The 11491-nt window shown below is 40.7% G+C and overlaps 1 protein-coding gene across 1 annotated transcript in view; it reads right to left on the bottom strand.

The window, feature by feature from the left end:
- Positions 1-11491, bottom strand: part of OVCH2 (ovochymase 2) — a 70823-nt gene that overhangs the window by 42759 nt on the left and 16573 nt on the right. Inside the window, exons 13-15 of the mRNA XM_008067529.2 lie at positions 9464-9557; positions 8543-8671; positions 6929-7018 (exon numbers count right to left, since the gene is read on the bottom strand). Coding sequence (XP_008065720.2) covers positions 6929-7018; positions 8543-8671; positions 9464-9557 — 313 coding nt within the window. The remainder of the gene's footprint in view (positions 1-6928; positions 7019-8542; positions 8672-9463; positions 9558-11491) is intronic.

Here is an 11491-nt window from a genome sequence, read left to right as displayed (position 1 = left end):
TTAAGCTAATACCTTATCATTAAATCTTATAAATTATCATTAACGTATGATTTTTAAAATCCTAACACCATAATTCTCATTCTATTCTAATAAAACGACGGCTTTAACCCAAAACTTAAATCTTTTTTCCTAGTATATTAATACTTGGCTATGTGTAAAATTTCCTATTGTCATATTAGAAGCAAAAACAGCACCGTTGGGAAAATTTCGGTATACTAATCAAAGGATCTTAAAATTGGCCTACAGGAATAGGAACTAAAGTCATAATCTGAGAAAAGGAAACTTAAAAGCTTAAACAAAACTTAAAAGTTTTCTATGAATGCTTATTACTGTTTAAATCTTTTTGATGGAAATTGTATCATTTTAACTGTATGTTTTATCCAAACAAGTCTATTCTAAAAATCAAATAGTAGCTGTCACACTCTTGGATAATGGGCTGCACGGTTACCATGACAATGACCTCGGGCTGAAGCAAACGGAGTTTCGGCATGTAACGAAACTAGAAAAACGTCCTGCCTGGCTAGGGGCAGGGCAATAAAACTATTATGATAATTTAGTTTCTAATCTTAATCCTAGGAGAAACTGCCTTTGGGAACAAGGCTAACTAACCAGTCTACCAGGAAATAGAAGTTAAAAAATATCTAGAAAGAAGTAAAACTTAGAAAGACAGAGAAAAATAATTCTGCTATGCACTTTCCATCAGGCATATTGATATTTACTTATAAGTTTTACTGCCATGTATACACACTGGTCACTAATCACACGCCAATATTATAGGTATAACTGATATCCTATGTTAGAGGCGATCCTCCAGATGGGCCCTTACAGGCCTCAGCCATGTAGCTATAGATGTTGGCTCCCAACACTGTCACCTAGGCTGGAGTGCAGGGGCACACTCATGGCCACCACAGTGTTGACCTGCTGGGCTCAGGTGAAGCTTCCACTTCAGCCTTCCAAGTAGCTGGAACTACAGGCGTGCACTACCACATCCGGCTAATTTTTTGATATATTGTAGAGATGAGGTCTCACCAAGTTGCTCAAGTTGGTCTCAAACCCCTGGGCTCAGGTAATCCTCTCGCCTCGGCCTTCCAAAGTGCTGGAATTACAGGCTTGAGCCACCACACCTGGTCATTCCTATCTCCTTTTTACATTCAATCTGTTGAGGTATCAGATATTATGTAGCCTCTGGAAAACTCCGCTGTACACTCTTTTTAAAAATTTTTTTATTTTTGAATTGAAGTCTCACTCTGTCACCCAGGCACGCTCACGACCACCACAGCCTTGAACTGCTGGACTCAGGGGATCCTTCCACCTCAACTTTCCAAGTAGCTGGAACTACAGGTGTGTGCCACCGCACCTGGCTAATGTTTTTATTTATTGTAGAGACAAGGTCTCACCAAGTTTCCCAGGCTGGTTTCGAACCCCTGAACTCAAAATCTTCTCGCCTTGGCTTCCCAAAATGCTGGGATTACAGGCTTGAGCCACCGCATCTGGCTTTGTAAAACTTTTTAATGTTTGGCTAAATAGAAGACAGATGGAATTTCTTATCTCCTTTTTACATTCAATCTGTTGCGATATCAGATATTATGTAGACTCTGGAAAACTCTACTGTACACTCTTAATAGACTGAGAATGAAAAGGGAGAATAATGCCTTAGCATTACTGTAAAGATAGTTTTGACCTCACAGACACTGTAAAAACATCTTTGATCTCCAGACCATACTTGAGCGAATTTCAATATGAATGTTGATGGAGAAATCTAAGTGACATGTTAGTAAACAGAACCCAGCAGTACATTGAAAGATGACTGTATTCTCTCCAACTGGTATTCATTTCAGAGTGTAGGAATGTTAGAAAATCTATTTAGTATGCATTAAACATATTAATATGTCAAAGGAGAAAAATTATTTAATCATTTCAATAGATGCTGGAAAGTATTTTCACAAAATTCAATATTAATTTCCGACTTTAAAAATCCTAGGAAGAGGCTGGGGGTAGTGGCCCATGCCTGGAGTCCCAGCACTTTGTGAAGTTGTGTGGGAGGATTGCTTGAGACTGGGAATTTAAGACCAGCCTGGGAAATATAGTGAGACCTTTGTTCTACAAAAAATCAAAACATTAGCCAGGCATGGTGGCACACACCTGTAGTTCAGCAACTCAGGAGGCTGGGGTGAAAGGATTGCCTGAGCCCAGGAGGTTGAGACTGTGATGAGCTGTGATTTAACTACTGCACTCCAGCCTGGGTGACAGAGTGAGACTCTGAATCAAAAAAAAGAAGAAACCAACCGGCAGCTTGCAGTGATTCACGCCTATAATCCCAGTATCTGGGAGGTCAAGGTGAGAGGATTGCTTGAACCCACAAGTTCGAGACCAGTCTGGGCAACTTGGTGAGATCTCGTCTCTATAATAAATCAAAAAATTAGGCTGGGCTTGGTGGCTCAGTCTGTAATCCCAGGACTTGGGGAGGCCAAGGTGAGTGGATTGCCTGAGACCAGCCTGGGCAACTTGGTGAGATCTTGTCTTTACAATAAATCAAAAATTAGCTGGGCTTGTAGTTCCAGCTACTTGGAAGGCTGAGGTGGAAGGATCACTTTAGCTCAGTAGGTCGAGGCTGCAGTGGCCATGAGTGTGCCACTTCACTCCAGCCTGGGCAAAAGAGTGAGACTCTGACTCAAAAAAAAAAAAAAAAATCATTCAACCTAGACCATCAGCCCCCACCACAATTAATTCCCAGAAGTACTGTTACTGGTGAAGCAATGAACAGTGCTGACTACCCAGATCTCCAGGATGATGGTCTCTCCACAGAGATGCTCAGTGGCAATCTGCAGGCTGACCCGGCATGGCCAAGAACTGGCTATGGCCTCCTTGTCTCCCAGGGCACTCTGATAGACTCTGGGAATGATGAGAAATGCTTGATGTACTCTAGAGAGATAAAAAATTTATACATGACTGAAAGTGGATGTCTCACCCAGGAGTGAAATATCAAACTCACTTTTAGCTTCTCTCTTTTTTGCTCCAACTATCTAGTCTCCCAACACTTTAGATCTAATACCACAACATATGTCACATCCCTTTTCTACCCCAATGGAAGGTATTCTTTTTTTTTTTTTGAGTTGGAGTCTCACTCCATTACCCAGGCTGGAGTGCAGTGGCACGCTCATGGCCACTCTAGCGTCAACCTGCTGGGCTTAGGCGATCCTTCCACCTCAGCCTTCCAAGTAGCTGGAACTACAGGCATGTGCCACCATGCCTGGCTAATTTTTTTAATTTGATGTAGAGATGAGGTTTCACCAAGTTACCTGGGCTGGTCTGGAACCCGTGGGCTCAGACAATCCTCTCACCTCAGCTTCCCAAAGTGCTGGGATTATAGGAGTTAACCACCACACCCAGCAGAAGGTATTCTATTACAAGGTAATATGGAGGGTTTGGGTCCTTTTCATGGCTCACCTGTTCTATTTTCCCTGTAGTTAATCTTTGGTTATCCTCTTCACACTCCCAAATTATCCACCTAAAGTGGATATCAAGCACATCATCCTCCAGAATGAAACCATCCATGGGCGCCCCATAGTATACAGAATAATGTTGAGATCCTACTTACCCTTGTGGGACCAATTCTAAATGCCAGTTTCCTGATCATTTCATCCAGAGGTCATGTCAATTCTTTCTTGTTTTATGGTTTTCTGAATACTTTTTTCTCTTTTTGTGAATTTTATTCAAATATAACATAAATACAGATGATTACATGAGTAATAATTACATAGCCCAATGAATTTTCAAAAAATATAACTAGAATCCACATCAAAAAACAGAATAACTAGCAGAATTCCAGAAGAAGCACCATGAACCCTTCCAGTCAATATTTCCTTAAAGGATAACTGCTACCCTGACTTCTAACACCATATGTTAGTTTCGACTGATTTTAATTTTATTTAAATAGAAATCATAGAATATGATTTTTTTTGTTCTCTAGAGATATTAAATCACAACTCATCGCAGTCTCACCATTTTGCCCTTTATTTGTATAATTTCAATTTTTATTATTATAATAAAAGTTTCTTGAAGATAGGTACTATATTTGTTCATCTTTGTACCCCTCTGCCCTGGGCTCCGGTATAGAGATTCATACAGAGAAGACACTAAATGTTTCCTAAGCCAGTATGGTGGGATGTCAACAATTGAATGTACAGGAGGGATATATGATGGGGGACTGAAAAAAAATCTGGAATTACTTTTTGGAGGGCAGGCTTCCCCAGCTAGGTAAGTGTTCTAGAAACCCAATGACATCATGTACCAGCTAGCTTTGTTGTGTATCCCAATTTGTGCAAACAGGTGACCAGTTCTTCCACTGTGACAATGTACCAGACCATGCCATGCTGGGAGTTCAGCAGTTTTTGACCAAAAACAGCATCACACCCATGCCCCACTTGCCCTATTCATCCGATCTCACCCATAGTGACTTTTTTGTTTCCCCGGAAACAAAAAAGAGAAACATCTTGCTGATGTGGAAGAGGTGACACATAAAATGGCAGAAGCACTAAAAGGCCTCAAAACTGATGAATCCAAAAACTGTTTTGAGCACTGGGAAAAGCATCTTGATAGATGTATTGCATCAAACAAAGAGTACTTTGAAGGTGACTGAAGTTTAAACACATAATAAATACACTAGTATTTTGGGGGAGAATATTTGTATAGTTATTTGTTGTAATATTCTTTCACCTTTTCTGTAGATTTACAAAATCTCAAAATAAAAAAATGAGGGATGAAATTGCTTACTGAATGAGTTAAGTAAGGTGTGATATTTAAAATAGGGTGCATGTACGGTCAGGCATGGTGGCTCACACCTTGTAATCCCAGCACTTTGGGAAGCCGAGGTGGGAGGATTATTTGAGCCCAGGAGTTCAAGACCAGCCTGGGCAACACAACAAGACCTCATCTCTGATAATAATAATAATAATAATAATAACAGTAAATTTAGTCAGGCATGTTGCTACACACCTGTAATCCAGCTACTTGAGAGGCTGACACAGGAGATCACTTGAACCCAGGAGTTGGAGGTTTTGGCAAGCCAGGATTGTGCCACTGCACTGCAGCCTGGGTGACAGAGTGAGATCCTGACCCAAACATTAGTAAATAAAAAAAATAAAATAGGGAACATGTAAACTCTTTTTCTTGTTCTTCTGAAGTTTTTATGCATTTATATTTTTAAAAAGATCCTCAATGGGTATGAGTTCAGTGAGAAAAAAATCAGGAAAGTATCTCTTCCTGAAGTTTTACTTTAGAAATGATTTGTTGATTATATAATTTTGTTGACCAAATTTTTTTTTGGCACCTACTGTATTCTGGGCATTTAAGTAGGTGCTGAGGATAAAATGATGAATATGTCTTATTGTTATTAGACTTCTTGGAAAATATTGTGCTTGGTTTAGGTTGATAAAAATGGATTTGCTGAATGTACCCCATGGTGGCCAAGAGAAGGAAACCACTGCAGCCACGCGTTACGAGGATATTTTTCACCTGGGGCATATATATATCATGAAGTCATTGCCAGGGAAGTCTGAACAGAAAGACTCAGAGTGCTTTCATCACTTCTCATTAAAAGGAATATACATTCTCTACACTCTCTACTATTCTGTGTTCTAAGTGTCCGAAAATTTGTAAAAATAAAAATGAGGTGGTTTTTTGTTTCCCTTGAAAAACTATCAAAACGGCAAACTAAAAAACCTTCCCCACCCTTGTACTCTGCCTCACCATGATATTGTCCATATGGAACAGGATGTTGCACATATGCCAATGGATGTCGTGGAGAAACGAAAAAGGAAAGTCCGGCACTTCTCAATGCTCATTGGCATTAAAACATCGTGGCATGCTTACTATTTTTTAGTGGAGGGGTCTTGTGAGCCAGACCACGGTTTGGCACAAAATACAGTCATTCCCACTAAATGAGCCATTGAAATGGGAATTTTGATTCTGGGGACTGGAAATTTCAGTGTTGCTTTGAACGAGAAGGACAATGACCACATTCCATACAGCTCTGTGTGATGGCTTTTTTGATGTGTCACCTTGGTTAGGCTACAGTCCACAGTTAAAAATCAAACCCTGATCTAGGTGCTGCTGTGAAGGAATTTTACAGATGCAAAGTTCCTAATCAGTTGACTTTAGGTAAGAAAGATCATCTGAAATAATTTGGGAGAGCCTGACTTGGTTAGTTGGAAGGTCATAAAAGCAAGACTGAGGCTTCTCCCAAATAGAGAAGAATTCTGCCTATGAAGAACAACTTTAGCTCAAGTCCGTGAAATTTCAGTGTTCCTATGATTTTTTTTCCCTTTCTGACTTCCTGCCCTATGAATTTACTTGCTTAGCCAGACCCCACCATCGTGCAAGCCAGTTCTGGAGTATTAATTTACCAGGACTGCCATAACAAAGTACTACAAATTGGATGGTTTAGAATGACAAAAATTTATTGTCTTACAGTTTTGGAGGCTAGAAGTCCAAGATCAAGGTGTTGGCAGGGTTGCTTCTGTGTGAAGGCTGTGATGAAGAATCTGTTCTATGTCTCTTCTTGGGCTTCCAGTGGTTTGCTGGTAGTAGCTGGTGTTCCTTGGCTGGTAGAAGATGTATCACCCCGATCTCTGCTTTAATGGTTGCATGGCGTTTTCCCTGTCTGTGTGTCTCTCTGCATCCACGTTTTTCCTTTTTACAAAGACACTAGTCATGTTGGATTAGGGTCAGGTCTAATAATCTCATTTTAACTTAATTACCTTTATAAAAACCCTGTCTCCATATAAGGTCACCTCTGGGATACTGGAGGTTAGAACTTCAGTACACTTTTGGAGAAGACAATTCAATCCATAACACCTACTTCTCTGGTTGAACCCTGGAAAATATACTCTGTGTGTATCACTTGGTAACATTTCCCAAAACTACTTACCAGAAGCGTTGACTTCTTCAGTTGGCACATCCCATGTCTCCAGATACATGGACTCATTCTCTGATATGGAGATGTTTAAATCTGGGAGTAAGCATGATACAATTCAAAAAGAAGGCCAGGGCTGGAGATTTGCTAGGAAATGATTTATAGGCCAGGCACGGTGTCTTAGCACTTTGGGAAGCCGAGGCAAGAGGATTGCTTGAGCTCAGGGGTTCAAGACCAGCCTGGGCAAATTGGTGAGACCTCGTCTCCACAATACATAAAAAAATAAGCTGGACATGGTAGCACATGCCTGTAGTTCCAGCTACTTGGAAGGCTGATGGAGAAGGATCCTTTGAGCCCTGCAGGTCAAGGCTGTAGTTGCTGTGAGTGTGCCACTGCACCCCAGCCTGGGTGATAGAGTGAGACTCTGACTCAAAAAAAAAACAAAAAAAAAAAAAGGAAGAAAGGAAAGAAAATGATGTATTAAGCTGTTAGAATTCTGGGTCACCTCAACCAGCTAGACTCCTTAAGTATTTCAACTGAGAGGTAGGTTTTAACTATAACCCGACTTTGCCATCAGCAGCTGCTTAATGCTCAATGAGAATAACTTGGGAAGCAGATAACTTACTTTCTAGAGTTTGGACATAGAGATCATGGGTGTGAGAACATGGAAGAAAGTTGGCTGGGTAGTTCAAGTGTTCAGGGTCTGGGATTGGTGAAAATATTTCACATTTCTGTGCCTCTGTTATGTATTGTACTCTTGCTTATGGCTAACTGTATCTTATCTGATTTAATCCTCAATACATTCTTATCAGTCTTGCATTCTTCTACCATTGTGGAGCTTAAAAAAAAAAAAACCTTAGATGACTCTTTTTAAAGACCATGCATCTAGTAAAGATAGGCCAAGATTCAGACCTACACTCAATCATCCATCTTGGATTCCATATAAGTCAATTCGCCTACTCACTAAAATTCATTTGTAACCCCCAAAGCAATACTCCATGTTGTTTTCATGGTGATTCACAGACATGGGCAGAGTGATGAAAAAATTTGTCAGACACACATTTTAGCTGAGGTGAAACAAGGCAATGTTTTACCTTCTTATTTTTGCTTTCTTACCATAAACAAGTGTCCTTTTCATGGTTATTTAGTGCCATGGATTTTGCATTTTTGTGCTTTACCTTGGTGACCTCACTGTTTAAAAAGGCCTCAAATATAGTGCTAGATCGCCATCTTCTGTGCCTAAGTGCAAGAGGCTGTGATGTGACAACACAGAAAATATGTGTTAGGTCAGTTTCTTTCAGATGTGGGTTGCAGTGTTGCTTGCCATGAACTTAATGATGAATCAACTATGTATAATAAATAAGATGTCTTTAAGCAAAAGCACACATCAAATGGGGTTATGTACTGATAGGTTGATGAAAATGTACCAGAGGTTCTCAGGAACCTAATCCTATATATCTTCTAGGAGCGATGTTTTAGAATTTTCTTATTCAGTGTTCGTGGTAACTTTGTAGGATATATATGCTGAAGATAATAAGAATCAACTGTATACATGTAGGGCTGTCCTTTATAACCACATTATGAGGATTAGAATTGGGAACCAAAGAGTTGGCACCTCTATTTTCTTACCTGCTTCAGGAACAAAGGAGACTGTAGCCTGAAAGCCACTGAAGGTCCCGTTTTCTGATTGGAAACTGATGAGCATGACACTGGAGGGGCTCAGCACAGGGGTGGGGACAACATAGCCACACAGCCGAGCTGGTTGAAGCCCAGTCCAGGCAAGACGTTGTTCAGGGCCCAACAAATAGATGTGGCATTGGAGAGAAGAAAAGAAATTGTCCTTTAGGTGATTTTTGAGATATAAGCTTTTCTGATAAATGTCACAATTCATCTTTAAACAGAAAGGCAGTTCACTTTTCCTTTTTTTTTTTTTTTTGAGTCAGAATCTCATTCTGTCAGCCAGGCTGGAGTGCACTGGCATGCTCACAGTCACCGCAGCCTTGACCTGCTGGGTTCGGGAAATTTTTCTATTTCAACCTTCCAAGTAGCTGGAACTATAGGCATGTGCTACCACACCCAACTAACTTTTTGATTTATTGTAGAGATGAGGTCTCATCATGTTGCTCGAACTTGTGGGCTTAGGCAATCCTCTTGCCTTGGTCTCCCAAAGTGTGTAAGCCACCGTGTCCAGCTCATTTCTTTTAAACATGTAATTAACCCATAAACATTTCAAAGTCTGTTTCATCTCTCACACATGCCCACCAGAAATGCTGCTAAGGGAATTAGTTCTACCCACAGGACTCGTTTCAATGGAACTTCCCCCTTCTGACTTCTAGCTCATGTGGGCCTTTTTAACTTTCTGTTCCAATGGTTCTTTGATTCTTTCTCTCTTCCTGCCCCTAATGTAGAAGAAGATGAATGCTGAGACCATAGGGAGAGATGGAGGTGGTGTAGGGGAATGAAGGAAAATTGAGCCATATCCATTTTATTCACATCCCAAGACTGGGTCCAAATGCAAACCAGAAACTGAGGCTCCTGGAGAACACGAACCTATTTCCTTCTTCCTTTCTACGTCGCTGTGCACTACCACATAGTCGGAAGTGCAGTCCCCACTTTCTTCTACTTCCAGACTCTGAAATGAAAGCTGAGAAGACTTAACGTTACATCCAGAATAAATGACACGAGTGAATTGCTAATTTTGATTAAACAGAGAAATTAGGATTGCTCAGCTTGCTTTGGAGAAAAGACCTTGGGTGAGAACATTAATGGGGTATTCATGAACGGCTTAAATTACTTAGGAAAAGATGTTATATCACAGGATCTCAGACCTTCTGAAACATCTAAGCTACCAAATACTAGTTGAATGAAAAGGTAGAAAAGCGTACCTATTTCAGCTCCCTAGCAGTTCTAAGAGACCAGAAGATCTCCACCATGGAGATTTATTTTTCTTTGGAAGCAAGTAGACTTTGAGTTATTCTAGCTTGGATATACAACTAAGTGCATGAACACACAACGGCATCTCTGGACATCTTAATAGTATATAACTGATTCCTGATAGTTCATCTTGAACTTCCAGTTTTCCTGAACCAAAGGCTGAAGTTGTGTGCCCTTTGCAGACCATGTCTTTCTATCTGGCTAGATGGATCTGACTCCTATCCCACCTGCTCTGTCCTGTTGCCAATAAATCTCCATGCTTCACTGACAAATTCTGATAAGGCACAGATATGAGTGAGTCTAAGTGCTGATATAAAAAAACTATCATCTGAACTACAGAAAGTACTTGCAGAGGTGAGCTCAGAGTCAGTGCAGTGAAATTTGAGAATTCATGGATGTGCGTTAAAAAGGATATCTTGGTATGGGTTAGAGGTAGCTGATTTTGGAAACTAAGATTAAACATAAACCTCAGAAAAATTCTCTAGATTATTAAGCATATGATGAGTAATGACCTAGAAAAGAAAGGTGATCACCTGATCAACCTGGGATCACCTACAATATATCATGACAAACCTATTTTTATAGTTTCTATAATCATGTTTGACAGTCCCATAATATTCCATTTATCTCTATCCTTGAGACTCCTTTTTTTTTTTTTTTTGCTATCTTAAAAATGTGGCTGTGGCCAGGCACAGTGTCTCAAGCCTGTAATCCCAGCATTTTGGGAAGTCAAGGTGAAAAGATTGCCTGAGCTCAGGGGTTCAAGACCAGCCTGAGCAACATAAAGAGACCTTGTCTCTACAATAAATCAAAAAATAAACCTGGTGTGGTAGGGCATGCCTGTAGTTTCACCTACTTGGAAGGCTGAGGCAGAAGGATTGTCTAAGCCCAGCAGGTCGAGACTGCAGTGACCGTAAATGTGCCACTGCACTATAGCCTGGGCGACAAGAGTGAGACTCCAACTCAACAAAAAAAATGTGGCTATGAATATCTTTATGCATTTACTTTTTCTTCTCTTGCAGTATTCCTGCATGGGGTACCTGCTTTGTGTCAGGAAAGGGAGAGGAATCGTCTAGACAGAGGGAACAATGTGAAGGTGGAACAAGGAAACAGTGAAGAGCCATCCTGAAGCAGCTTGGTGAGCTCTGGCAATTGAGTCTGCAGTGAGAAGTGGTGGGAGACAGGACTGCTTAAGTGGAAGTTTGAGTTTTAACACCCGGGTAGTGGGGATTCAGCAGAGCCTGGGCTCTCAGCAAGAGGCACAGAGGACCACTAGACAGGACAAAACTGGAAGCAAATAATCATTAATGGTGAATGTAGGCATGATGGAGGGGGATGTGTGCCAGAAACAGGATTCACCCGAACATTTATTAAACCCTCCCTGGGATATTTCTGGGAACAAGTCCTTTTATCTCCAAGCCAAATGGTATCCACATGGCTATGACTTGTAACACAAATTTCCAAATTACTATCTTGGGTGGATACTGCAGGATGAAGCTGTCACCAGCAGGGCATGAGAGCATTGTTTTGCTGATGTGAAGCATTCAGCACTCACTTGTTGAAGAGACTTTTTTTTCTTTTTCTTTTTTTTTTTGAGTCGGAGTCTCACTCTGTCGCCCAGACTGGAGTGCGGTGGCCTCTTCC

Source organism: Carlito syrichta, unplaced genomic scaffold (genome assembly GCF_000164805.1).
Source record: "Carlito syrichta isolate Samal-C Ts95f unplaced genomic scaffold, Tarsius_syrichta-2.0.1 Scaffold309682, whole genome shotgun sequence".
In the NCBI taxonomy this organism is placed as follows: Eukaryota; Metazoa; Chordata; class Mammalia; order Primates; family Tarsiidae; genus Carlito; species Carlito syrichta.
This window is presented reverse-complemented; position numbering and strand designations above follow the sequence as displayed.